General features: G+C 43.7%; 3 protein-coding genes across 3 annotated transcripts; 2 read left to right on the top strand and 1 right to left on the bottom strand.

Annotated features, from left to right (window-relative positions):
• Positions 1 to 191: 191 nt before the first annotated feature.
• Positions 192 to 1,556, top strand: LOC136422229 (zinc finger protein 37-like). Its single transcript, XM_066409874.1, has one exon. The coding sequence runs from the start codon at positions 192 to 194 to the stop codon at positions 1,554 to 1,556; it is 1,365 nt and encodes a 454-aa protein (XP_066265971.1).
• A 1,646-nt stretch (positions 1,557 to 3,202) lies between these two features.
• Positions 3,203 to 6,384, top strand: LOC136422251 (zinc finger protein 883-like). The gene is made up of 2 exons (XM_066409900.1): positions 3,203 to 3,334; positions 3,871 to 6,384. The coding sequence occupies exon 2, from the start codon at positions 3,872 to 3,874 to the stop codon at positions 5,114 to 5,116; it is 1,245 nt and encodes a 414-aa protein (XP_066265997.1). The 5' UTR covers positions 3,203 to 3,334; position 3,871; the 3' UTR covers positions 5,117 to 6,384.
• A 15-nt stretch (positions 6,385 to 6,399) lies between these two features.
• LOC136422248 (uncharacterized) lies at positions 6,400 to 13,602 on the bottom strand. Its single transcript, XM_066409894.1, has 2 exons — positions 13,366 to 13,602; positions 6,400 to 10,102 (listed from the first exon to the last, which is right to left on the bottom strand). The coding sequence occupies exon 2, from the start codon at positions 9,940 to 9,942 to the stop codon at positions 6,658 to 6,660; it is 3,285 nt and encodes a 1,094-aa protein (XP_066265991.1). The 5' UTR covers positions 9,943 to 10,102; positions 13,366 to 13,602; the 3' UTR covers positions 6,400 to 6,657.
• Between the last annotated feature and the right edge of the window lie 62 nt (positions 13,603 to 13,664).

Here is a 13,664-nt window from a genome sequence, read left to right as displayed (position 1 = left end):
TCCTATTGCTACTAGAAGGTCAGCCTGATTGAATCGCGCTTATAGCGGCCGCCAGACACTGGTCAGCCCCTCTGCGGACTGCGGGGAGGGGCTATTGCAGCCTCGGATAGCGAAGTTTCCGTCACACAGACTATTGTACGTGACGTTTACATTTCTTAACACGTATTTCATCTATCCAATTGTCCTTCAGTATGTCCAAACAACAGGGGTTAATAAGTGGACTATCGCGCGAGGTGACCATAGCAGTCCTCCCCAGACTGAACATGGAGGAGCTGATATTTGAACTCAACAGGAGGATTCAAAACCTCGACAAAAAGACCAGCATTAAGGAAAAGTTGGTTAGTATCCTTAGGGATGTGATGTTGGAGGAATACCGTCAGTTGGAAAGGAAGTCAGAAGTCGGTTCTTCAGACGAAACGAACATACCTGAACAAGAACAGGAGTCAGTTACCATGCAAGACAACGTTTCCAACGTGAACGCTGAAGCAATGTCAACAAAGGCTTCAAGACCCGACACCCCACTGCAAAGCTCTGGACTGGGCATTGCAAGTGCGATAAACAAGAAAAACGACGAATCATGCAGTGAGGTGCTGATGCAGACTAAGGAACACGATGTTAATAGAAACCGAAAACACCTGACTGCTACTGAGCAAAAGCAACTTTGTAATATTACCAGTCCAGGTTCGGCAAAACTTCCGTTACCCGATACCTCCATGACACAGATTAATACCTCCAAAGACTCTCACATTAAAGATGAAGACGTTGCCATGACGACTAGGGATGAAACAGCTAGAGTTTGTCATGATGAACTCAACATTGACACTCCTACTTTCAATATTCGGGTGCTAGGTACAATTAAACCAGTGAGTCATTCTTGCACAGTGAAGCCTTTTGGAGGAGACAAAACCTGTGAAGAAACACCTTCGGCTTCTCGTGAACCGACTCCAGACATACGTAAGTGGGAATACGCTGTGTCAGAGGTTAATAAAATCGGACAAATTTCTCAACCTTCCAACCTGGATCATGCCGACAACAGAAATACAGCAGTTTCCATCAACATGGGCCATAAACAAAATAATGTCAAAAGTGACCAACCCGGCGATTTCCCGGCTTGCGAGAACATTTCCTCCATTGTTCTCGACAATGCCATCCCAAAAGATTTCAAACCCTACATGTGTAGCGTGTGCGGATTGAGAACAATGTACCGGAGCAATCTGTCCAGACACATGCAAAAGCACACGGGAGGAAAGCTTTTCATGTGCGGCGAATGTGGTTATAGGGCTTACCATAAGTTCCGGCTTGTCGAACACATGAGAACACACACGGGCGAGAAACCGTTCAAGTGCGATCAATGCGACTTCAAAACGGCACACAAGAGTGACCTTGTCATTCATTTGAAAAAGCACGCAGGCCAGGAGCCTTACAGCTGTAAAATTTGTGACTACAAGACCTACCGGAAGCCAGACGTTAAGAAACATATGAAGTGTCACGCTGGTGTGAGACCGCAGAAACATAAAAAATGTGGCACCTCACAAGCCCGTTCTAACTCGACATAGGAGGCGACACACCGGTGGGAGACCCTACAGTTGTCAAGAGTGTGTCTACAAGGCAAGTGCAAAGGGCGGACTCATCAAGCATATGAGAAACAAGCACCAATGAGTATCACCTCTAGCTCCGTTATACATATTCATATTGACGACTACGCTACTGTGTTCAAGTTATTGATTGTTTTTTGTTAGTGGCGCCGCTAGAATAATTAAGCTTGAGCACGGCACCACTGTGTATGTATTGTATTTGTTTTTCGCATTGAAAAGAAAACGAGCACCCATGAAAACAGTTTAAATTACCAACGAAAAAACGTGGTAGACATTTATTTCTTGCAGCAACTATTTATGAGAGACAAATTGTGCACTTGCCCAAGATTCAAGACTACTAGTACTGGTAGAAAGTTGGTTTCAATACAATGTTTATTGATTTGAGATTTGAGTTGCAATAATGTAAGTATGTGCCTGTGTATGTACTGACAGAGATGTAAAAGTAAGTGTAAATAATGCAATAGACGACATATATTCTTGTACTGATTTCTAGAAATGTTGCATTCTTTATGTGTACGTGGCTCTTTGCTTATCAACAGCAATAAGCTGATAATTGTGTCCTTATGTGCCAATATAGAAGGGTCAGGCTACAACCTGGTCAGTCTGTCGGTATAACACAACCTCTATTGAGTAACTATTTATTGATATAACTGCCTGTTTTTCAAGCGTAACGTGATAGTGAGAAAGATTGATTTGATAGCACGGATTCTTAGTTCGATTCCAATGATTTCGCACAAAGATAATGTCTGTAAGTATTTACAGAAAAGTGAAAGTCGGCACCACAATGTAAACACTCATTGACTCTAGATTACACATGTATTTGGCATGTTGTATTTTGGGTATTGATTTGTTGTGATATCAGACTTTGTATCTGTGGGTGTCTTTCCTTGCCAACAGCAATAAAGATGACCATTAGATGCAAAGATTGTACGCCTGTGTCAATATATCAAGAATAATGCAACTTGCCATTTGTATAGTATGAATGAAAGCCTAACACAAACTATAACTGTCTATGTCTCTATGGAGCCCCTCGCAGATCAGTATTTAGCTATTCAACTTTGAGCCCAGAGTTTTGAAAAAGACAAGTGCCAATAGGAGCTCAGGATTCTTTGTAACTATACATATCCGTCCAATAGGAGATCAGCTTTTCTGTCACCATGGAAACCTGTAATCACAGCCTCGAACACTATGGCAGGAGGCAGTTTTAACATGGAAATCTTTATTGACGCAACAAAGGTACAGCGACTTTCGTAAGGTCTACTACATATACATACAGACAAGTGGATACAAATGAATTGACCTATACATAGATGTATATGAATAGATATGAGTAAATCAACATGTTGAGACCAACGTATCAATTTATTCTGTATTAAAAATCTGGAAGGTTCGGAGAAACAAATTGTGAAAAAGTCCGTCCATGTCATCTGGTTAGCATTTCGCGGAAAAGAAATATGGGAGGGAAAATAATTGATACTCTTCGTGCCTCTCGTTCTTTGGAAATAGCTGTCAACCTTCATTATTCTATTCAAACCCTTACAATGTCGTCCTTCTGCATGCCGACATCACGATTCTGTAGTCGTTGGGTAATCAGTGGTTCTGACCCTCCTTGACCTTTCAACTTGAATAGATTTTCTGGGTCAGCCATAACTGTTCGAATTTTCCCCGGACGTCTTGGCTCTTTAGGGAAGAAATACTTTCACCCATCTTCCCTCCTACGGTTTGGCTCTCCAAAGCAGGTAGGAAGAACAATATCAAGCGAACACTGACTTCAAAATGTGGCATTCTTTGCAATAGATATTAGGTCTTGGACAAGTTGGAGGGTTAACGCTAATGTGGGGAGGGGGGCGACATTCTACACACAGAGAAGAACAAAACACGCATATTCTTTCGTATCATAAGAGAGCGCCTTTAATACATCGAACTTGAAGTTTTGCGTACGATATTGTGAAAGGGGAGCATCAGGTATAGCGGTTTTAGTAGAACAACAGCATCGTCCATAATTTCTAACAAGGTATTTGACTTTTATATCCTGGGTATACCGTAAGCTAATATATACTATAAAATGTATTCTCCAAGCAGAGGTTTCGGTTAATGGAGGCTAGTAGGACACAAGTAGGGGCCACAATTTCTTTGGGGGGCAGACCAAAGAAATCGCGAACAATACTAGCCCCCCCCCCCCCCCCCCCCCCGACCGAAACCTCTGCTTGGAGAATATTTATAACGTACCTCTCATATTCAAGACATGTATTTCATATAAGATACTGTTTTTCAGCATGTCCGGGCAACAGGAGTTAATCTGTGGCCTCTCGCGCGTGGTGACCATAGCAGTCCTCCCCAGACTGAACATGGAGGAGCTGATATTTGAACTCAAGCGAAGGATACAAAACCTGGACAAAGAGAACAGCATCAAGGAGAAGTTTGTCAGCATCCTTAGGGACGTGATGTTGGAGGAATACCGTCAGTTGGAAGTCAGTTCTCCCAATGAAATGAACATCCCTGTGCAAGATCAGGAGACAGTTACCACGCAAGCAGACATTACAACTCCGTACACTGATACAATGCCTTCAATCCCTGACAATCCTACTTTCAGTAAACAGTTGCTAGATACAAATAATTCAATTAGTACATCGTGCACAGACAAGACTTCAGAAGGAGGTAATCCCTGTGAGGAAACACCTTTGGATTCTTTTCAACCGACTCCGGACCATGGTGACGTACATATAAAGATGGAATGTCACATGTTCGAGGATGATCAAATCGGGCAAATTTCTGAACAGTCCACTCTGGAGCATCTTGAACATCTTACTGACAACACAGAGACTGCCTTCATTAACAGAGGACACGAACAAGTTGAAAAGATGACAAGTGAGGAAATGCCCATGACTCCTTATCAACCGATTCCAGACCAGGATTGTGAAAAAATGGCGTCCCTCCTTCCTGACCATGACTCTCAAATCGATTCAGATGACAAACGCTATTTATGTGACGTGTGCGGATTCAAAACATCGCATGCAGACAGTCTCTCCAAGCATAGGCAACGTCACACGGGAGACAAACCTTTGATGTGTGGTGAATGTGGTTACAGGGCATACCACAATTGCCGGCTTGTCGAACACATGAGAACACACACTGGCGAGAAGCCGTTTAAGTGTAACCTGTGTGACTTCAAGGCAGCATGTAAAAATGGCGTAGCCAACCATATGAAAAGACACATGAACGCGGAAAACACGGATGCGGAACCGTATACCTGTGGGATATGTGCCTACCAGACCTACCGAAGGGCAGATATGAAACGCCATATGAAAGGCCACTCTGGTGTAAAACCGCTCAAATGTGAGGAATGTGACTACAGCACAGCTTACAAGCAGTCTCTTACTAGACACAGGAGGCAGCACACCGGTGAGAGACCCTTCAGTTGTCGAGAGTGTGACTTCAAGGCAAATGATCAGAGCAGCCTCGCCAGGCATAAGAGAAGAAAACACAAAATGAAAATAGTGTCTGTTACCAACCAGAAGTAAAGTGTCGTAATCCTGGTAAAAATTTCTATCATCATACAGCAACTCTGGATGTAAAGCTGATTATATATAATATATATACAATTCAGATTATGCAAACATGTTTTGTTCCTGGGAGAGCTTGTTTCAATTCCACATATTTTTAGTTCAATTCTAATGATTTAGCACAATTTTTTGTCCGTGCTTGTACTTACAGAGAGGGAAAATTCAGTGGAACAATGTATATAACGCTGTAGTCGGCATGTATACATATTCAATGTGTCGTTTTCTGCCAAACTATACAGAACGACAGCGTCATTTACCTACGTTCTTCCTGCACATTTTGATACCAATGTTTCTCCAATGATCGATAGCCCAATACCTGATAGGACACTGAATTTGAAAGATTGCATGGCTCCCAGAGTAGTTAGAACATGTTGTATGAGGCACCTATCAAAGGATACATCTGTTAAAAAAAGGTGAAAATAAAGCATCTCCACTTTTTTACAGTTTCCTCTAGCCCTTCCCCCGTCCCAGGATTTTTAAAAAGGTGTAATAAATTGGGTTAACTTTACGGACATTTTTTTACTTCTCAGTTACATCTAGGCGACAAGAGGGTGCATATGATAATGATGCTTTTATTACATAAGGACATGTTGCAAGCAAAGGCTTCGCACAACGTTAATTAACAATGTCTGAATTGCGCCCATGTAACAATCATGATTATTGATAAAAAAGCTACATACAAATACAGATATTCCACACAAACATTAACATATGACTTATACTTGTAACAACCAACACTGTAATATCCTAAAATACTGTTTAAATTCATAGAAGTCTCTTCCACATTATTATACATATTTAGCAATTGTTGTTCTACATTCATATCTGTAGCACGTTAACACCGAAGGCATTTTTACAACTTTACACATAGAAATTCACATATCAGGCAATATTTATTTGTCTCAGTCTAGAATACGTTATACATGGTTCCTAGAAATAAATAAGTAAAGTCACATTGGTCATTGCTTTAGCAAAAAGATATAATACATGTTGCGTTAAATAGATACAAGTCAGCCTGTACTACGTAATATTGTTTTTCCACGTATGTTGTATTTGTGCCCACCAACGGTTACAACCAACATTATTGACACCAGAAAGCTTTACTGAGACGTTTATCAACTGGCTTTGTCTGCGATTAGTCCGCTAGTTGAAATGCCATTTATCATTCACTGTGATTATCAATTATCATGCATTTGCCACCCTGATAAATTAGAATGTTCCACCTGCCCACTCGTAGAAGATTGTTTTTTGTTTGTTTTTGTTTACTCTGACAGACTCTGGCTATGAAGCACAGAGGCGAGTAGAACACTCTCCTGGCTCCCAGGGATTGAACCCAGGCCCGCCAGTCCACAAGCCGCACGCCTTAACCACTAGGCTAAAAGGTCTAGACCAGTTAGACTGGTCAGTTAGTTGCGCTTGAACCCCACTGTTTCAGCTACATATTGCGTCATATGGAAACAAATTGTTTTGCCTTCCTTATGTCGTACGCGTTTCTTTCGTCAATTATCGAAAGGTGGTATGACGAAGTCTGTCGACCGTGACAGGCTGGCATACCCGGATTTATGTGATTTCCTGGGCGGCTTGGCTGGTACTTGTGCCGGTTCGCTTTCCTCGGGGGCGAAAACTGACAGCTTTTTCAGACCGTCTGGAAGCGACAAGGGAAGGGATAATGGTCGCGACTTTGGCTGATCACTTGGGGCTGCTGGCTGCGGCCTGAGATCAGCTTCATTTTCTTTTGGTTTCGGACTTTGTGGCTCACCGTTGGGTTTGTTCGAAGATGGCTTGGCTGGCCGTTTTCTAGCTTCGTCTGAAGGCTCTTGCGGCGGTCGCCGCGGTGATTGGTCTCTTGGTTTGTCCGTAATCGTAGTAGGCGGAGTGTCTATGTTTGTTTCTGGGTTAGCGGGCACTTTCGATGGTGACCGTGGCTTTTCAGTATTTCCTTTAGGCGGCAAAACGTTCTCTTTCTTAGGTTCGTCTGTTGGTTTTTGCTGTTTTTTCCGCTGAAGATGGTCGGAAAATATATCCTGAATCTTCGCAAGTGGAGGTTCCTTCGAAGGAGTTGTTGGGTCATTTTTCACCGACGAGGTCGGTGAAGAGGTTAACGAGTCGTAAGGTGGAATGGAGTCTATTGCAGAAAGTCGTTTCCAGGGATTTTCAAACCCAACTGGTGTTGAACTCCCGTCATGCTCTTGGTCAGGGCTAGACTGTGTGTCACGTGATTCTTTCGGGGACCGAAAAAGTGGCAAGTCGGACAGATCTGTTGGCGCGGTGACGTCAGCTGGGAATTTTGGTTTCTTGCTGTTGTCGTCTTTGCTTTGGAATGGTTCTTCTGCCATCTTTTTTCTGTCTAGAGACGTAAGTGGGTTATTCCAAAAGCTTTCGGATCCATTTCTAGAGGGCCTGAGGTCAGGGATGGAATCGGGATCCGGTTTGACGGTTTTTAGGTCAGGAATGGCCTGGAGATGGTTCGGGTTCATCCATTTGTCGTTTTCGGGAATTTCATCATCGTCGGCACTGTTGTCAGTGCTGTCGTCCAAAATAGCCGTTTCTTGTGTCAACTTTTCGTCACTTCTAGGAGGCCCTGAAGAGCGATCGGACGGGTCTCGACTGTGCCTGTCCAGAATCTGTCCCGTGTCTTCATTTTGGTCGGGAAGAGCGAGAGGAACGCCAGGAGCCGTCCACTTCGTAGGGTTGGCGGCATCATCAGACAGTTCAACGTTATCTGTAGAGATACTAGTGTCAGGAGACTTGTCGTCAACGTTGTCAGGAAGCGCAAAGTTGGGACTTTTCTCGACGAGTTCGATACTTTCGTTCCCATCTTCAAATCCATGTTTTTCGGGGCTCTCTTCGATCAAAACAATAGGAGGCTTCTTGTTACGCTTGCCTCTTGTGTTTCTACACTTGTAACAGATGCAGCAGAGCAGGCCAATGAGGATATATGTGGCTATTATAGCAGCTACCGCGATTATAACCCACATGCCACTCATGTCGCTTCTTTTCGTGGCGCCAGTTTTCGTCACTTGTCCGTCACTCGGCTTCTTGTCTTTGTCATCAAGTGGTACCCTAACGATGGCGCCGCCTGGCAGCACCCCTGCCCCTAAGCCATCGTCACTGGTCAAAACTGAACTCTGTGTGGTCTGGTCTTTACCGTAAGTGGAATCACCCGGATATACCGCGTCACCTCTGTGCCTCGACTTCTCCGAAACACCATCTTGACCGCTTTGTGGCGGAGGGGATGACGTTTGGCTGCCTGGACCGGACAAGGGACCGCCTAAGGCACCGCCAGCACCGCTTGAAGTGGACGTTATCGGCGTTGTTTTTGATCCCGAACCTGGCACTAATGGAACTGCATTGTTGTCGTCACCAGCTTTCACAGTGGCTACCAATGGCACGTCTCCTGATCCCTTGGTCGTTAACGGCAATACGCCTTTGGGAGAGGTTTCCGCTCTTGCAGCTGTAGATGTTTTTGCTGACTCGGCTGAAGAAGGTGTTGAAGGCTTGGGAACGTTGCCACCTGCCCCGTTTCCCGACGAAGTGCTTCCACTGCTACTTGACGACTGCAGTGTGCTCTGCACTTTTTCTTCCGGAGACGCACTGGAAGATGCAGAGCTGGCCACACTTTCGGATGTGGTTGTCTTTAATGGTGTCGTTTTGCTTTTAGTACTGCCCCTTGCTGCGGTACTAAACTGGGGAATAACATAAGGTGTTGGTGTAGTTTCAGGGGGAATGACTCGCACCTCCTGAAACGCCCATTTTGATTTGTCTTTAGACTGAGCGCAGACGTAAGTCCCGGCATGGTCGTTCTGGACGTAGATGGTGATCTCACCGCGGGCTTGCCACGTCTCGTCCTCCACCAGCCACCACACAACGTCACCGTACGGATCTACTTCCGGGTCACATGCTAAGTTCACCGCTTCTCCTTCCTCTATGTGCATGACCTTCGATGACACCGCCTTCGGGAGCCCACACGCCATCCACTGGTCAGCGTTCTCCAGGTCTCCGATGCTCCATCCACGAATGTGATACGGCATGGCGCATTTGATCTCAGTACTGAGACTCTCGCATTCCCTCAGCGGCTTCAGCGCGCAGTCACACAGCCATGGGTTCCAGTGTAGATTGACCGTTTGACCCATCTCAGGGCAGAACCCTGCAGGAATCGTCTGCAGACTGTTTCCGGACAGATCTAGAAGCTTCAGATTCTCCATCTGGTCAAACGGTATCTCTTCGACGGAAGTGATATTCGTGCTTGACAGGTCGATCTCCTGTATTTGCGTCAAAGGTAGGAAACACTGTCCGGAAAGTGACATTACCAAATTCTCCATCATATGAAGTGTCTTTAACTTGGGTATCCACTGAAATTCTTCGCAGGGAACCGATGTCATTTTATTGTACGAGAGATCTAGCACCTCTAGATCATCCAGTCCGGAAAAAGCCTTTTCTTCGATGGTGCGGAGCCCGTTGTGTTGCAAAACAAGACTCTTCAGTTTGCTGAAACGTTCGAGTTGGCCGGTCTTCAGTTCTTCTATCTTGTTGTGCTTGAGGTTCAGAGAAACTACGTCATCAGGTATGCCGTCAGGTATCTCATTTAAGCTCCTGTATTCGCAGGACACGGAAAGTCCGTCGGAAGAGTCGGAACAAGAACACGCAAAACTCTGACGGTTGTCGTCGCACGCGGGTTGCGCATGCGCCACATTTACAATGATTATCACCATGAACAATTCCCATAGTAGTTTTTGCAGAAGAGATTCCATCTTTTCGCCTATAGGGTCCTTAGAAAAAGTCATAGTAGGTTGCAGTTAACTAGGGTAAACTTATTGGTGAAAAGGGCAACTCCCAAGTACTGCTGACTTAATCTGCACTTCTTGTTCCTTCCAGAAGGGGTCGCTCTCGTACTGACACAGTCTCGGGTCACTTGGTCTTCGTTGCAAGGTCGTTTGCCTCAGGCTGTCAAGAAAAGAAAACACCATGAAAGAGATGCTTAAGACACTTAACACGATCTCAAGAATACGTGAAGAAATGAAAGACCTCTATAAGATATTTAATTTTGTATTCTATTTCACCCTTATTCACTTTATGTCTCGAAGAGGACCTGAACCATATCAAGTAATGATAATTAATGTACTGCAAATTCGTGGCCGTGGGTTAATTGTAAGTAATATAAAAAAGGACAGACAAATAATGTAGAACAGTATAACATGTGTCAACTCTAGTCTAAATGCTGACTCTAAGTTCTAACTTCAAGTAGTACTTTGATAAAACAGTGTCACTAACACTCCTCACGTACACTGGGAGGGGTTGCCCTTGTTGTTCACTGAACAGTAGCGGTAAGAATGTGTCTATAAACACGACTATGACTGTCATAACACAGCCAGCTGGGGTATCGACGTGGGTGGGGGGCACTGGGGTCATGGGAAAGGAAAGGTAGGGATCTGACTTGTTTATTTGTGGTGGAAAAGGTAGCTTTATTGAGAGGAGAAAAGTGCGAATATGTCACCAGTTTTGCATAGGGTAAATAAAACTTAAGATAGAGAGTCATACCCCCCTCCCCCGACACACACATACCCATACATACACAGACACACACATACACAGACAAGCACACAGACAGACATACACATACACGCACACATACTCAGATACACACATACAGACATACACATACATACGTTCACATACATACACACAGACACACGCGCGCGCAAAGACACCTATAGCTACCCACCCCACAGAGAGAGAGAGAGACACACCCACACACACAGATAGACATACACACACGCACACAAACAAACACACACGCACACACACAGACGGACATACACATACGTACACATACAAACATACATACATACACACACGCACAGACCCCCCCCCCCCCCCCCCACACACACAGACACACACACGCACACACACACACAAACACAATCGGAACTGTCAGTGACTCCTCCTACGGTACTTTACTGAGCCAGGCCCTAATGACTCACCAATAACTACTATATTGTATCACATAAATTCCTTCAGCACTTATGCCTTTGTTTTCGCATCGTTTCCTCATCACAGTCCCATGAGCAGCTATAACGCTGTGTACCCTACGGCCTGGGTCGGTGGTGATTATTGCCTATATAATGATGTTTTCCCTCACGCTGGGCTAAAGGTGAGGCTGTTCCAGACACCCCCTGTGGAGCACTTCCGTATGTAGTCAAACCTTAGTCTCCACCAGACTAGCTACGCCAGCTATATGGAGAATATATGCCAGGGAAGTGGGCTACCAGAGGGTTTCATTTGCAGACGCGGGCGAAATATTGACCCTCACCGCGTGGACTGACTACTCTACTGGCTAATCAGTCTTTTTTTCTTCCGAATTCTACGATCCATACGCCCACAGGAAGGCCTGGTAGAGGCTAGTCAAACCTGTACATTGTCAAGTAACCACTATTATACAAGTGACCACCTGCAGATAAGTACCACTTGCCCAATTTGACTACTTTTTCGTGGTCCCTTAGATAATTTTCCCATGGAGACAAGCATTAAGAATCCTGTCCACATAAACCAGATTTCATCGGTCCCCTGAGTGGTCTTCTTGCTTAGTTTTGACTGTATGGATAAAGGAATAAGGTGAGAAAGTTACAGACATGCTTTTGGTTCGGTTTTTGAAATCCAAAAGAAACAGGCTACTAGTAGTAGATAGCCAGCCTATAGAAACCAGCATGGATGATATTCTATTCAGCACAATTAGTGGGGGATAGGAGGCCCCTCGTAAAATGAAAACATGTAATTGATGTAATCATGTAGGATTTACACTGTAATGACTGTTTTTCCTGGTTTTAGATTTCAAGATAAGCCAATGGTTGCACCAACAACCCCCATGGCATCTCATTGCTGTTGAATAGACAGTTTATGATTCTATTAACCTAGAATATAGACAAGCAAAAGCAAAGAGACATTTTTCTATACATCCACAACTAGTATAGAAACAACTAAAAAGAAGTCTTAAGCCGTAAGAGAAATGACATGAGAAGTGACATGGCAATGGGGCTATCATATGGTAGGCCACGAAAATCGCGTAATGCGTGAAACCATCCCTAAATTTAAATCTTAATATTTATCTCTGGTGACCCAAATCACCGTCATCTTTCTTTAAGAAGGACCAGATGATAACGAATTGATTTGCAAAATGTCTGAATACATTATTATTCTGATTGAAAAAAACACTGGTATCTTTCAGGGATGACCCTTTGATTACGCATTGTTTATGAAAATCTATTTGCGAATTTTTTAATATTAATACCTATCTTTCTGATGACAAACTTTGCCTTAACCTTTGGCATGGACCTAATGATTATGAATTAATTTTGAAAATGTATCTGCGACTTTTGAGTTGTCATAAGTCATGAACATGAAACGGCAGGAAAAAGAAGTAGCTAATTGAGTAAGCTTATATATGGATCAGATTATTACAGGATTACATACATGTAATCCGGACATTTGCGTAGGCCAAAGAGCACATATAAGATAACAAAGAAAGGGTTGTCAAAATATGGTAGCACGTGCAAAATACTGTGACCCACAGCACACTAGTGTGGGGCAAAGCAACTGATAAGATAACGATGTTTTTTTTTTCAAAGTATTGTAGTACATGTACATACATTTTTTTCAGAAAATGCAGCACCGAGCACCCCCCCCCCCCACAAGAGTTCAGAACTTCTCTTGTTTGACCTTCAAACCGAAAAGTTCACTGCGTTCTGTTTACGAAATAGAACGCATTCTTACTGAATGACTCTTATCATGTACTTCTAACAACAGCGAGGTGTTAAGTGTTTGGACCAACAAAAACTGTGTCTTCCTGCTAATTATAAACTAGTAGATTGAGTATCTCTTCTACAATATAGAATTTACTGGTTGTTAGTTTGTATTATTTGCATGCTTAGAATGCCGATTACGATGCTGGCAACGCCTTAACTGTCAGAACATATCCTGTTAAAAACAATCGCTTTTACAACAGATTTTGCCGTATTTTAAGCACATCTATGCAATATGTTACGATACAGGGATGTATCATAACCCATGTATATGTTAAAAAATATACCCTCTTAATTCTGCAGCACTGGCAGATATTCCCAAGCGGATAAGTATATCTGTCAACATGCATGTCTGTCCAATGAAGCATCTAATGAACGGATAAAAGACAGACACAATAACAACCATCTTACCTTGTCAAGTGTCGAAGCTTTACTCACAAAAAGCGGAAGGTGGCCTCCCTAGAAGGTTACTTGCGTCCTATGCGTCCAACGAGGCTTCAAAGTGGTAGATCGTGAGAAAATATATGATTTTGTTTGCATAGGATACAAGCGTAACGCTTTAGCTTGGCGCGAAAGTGGTTTGTGTTCAGGAGAACATGTTAAGATCCCACGCAACATGGCGCGTCGGTAGACTGGTTGTTCCACTTTCTGACGCCTGGAGGGGGGACAGGCTATATGCTGGGCTGTTTTGCCCTATCACTTGTGTAACT

This window comes from Branchiostoma lanceolatum, chromosome 16 (assembly GCF_035083965.1).
Source record: "Branchiostoma lanceolatum isolate klBraLanc5 chromosome 16, klBraLanc5.hap2, whole genome shotgun sequence".
Lineage (NCBI taxonomy): Eukaryota > Metazoa > Chordata > Leptocardii > Amphioxiformes > Branchiostomatidae > Branchiostoma > Branchiostoma lanceolatum.
Note: the sequence above shows the minus strand (reverse complement) of the source record. Positions and strands in the feature narration are given on the sequence as shown.

What these genes read in the sequence shown, in the direction of transcription:
- LOC136422229 (XM_066409874.1), top strand. Translation starts at nt 192, where the DNA reads ATGTCCAAACAACAGGGGTTAATAAGTGGACTATCGCGCGAGGTGACC.
- LOC136422251 (XM_066409900.1), top strand. Translation starts at nt 3,872, where the DNA reads ATGTCCGGGCAACAGGAGTTAATCTGTGGCCTCTCGCGCGTGGTGACC.
- LOC136422248 (XM_066409894.1), bottom strand. Translation starts at nt 9,942, where the DNA reads ATGACTTTTTCTAAGGACCCTATAGGCGAAAAGATGGAATCTCTTCTG.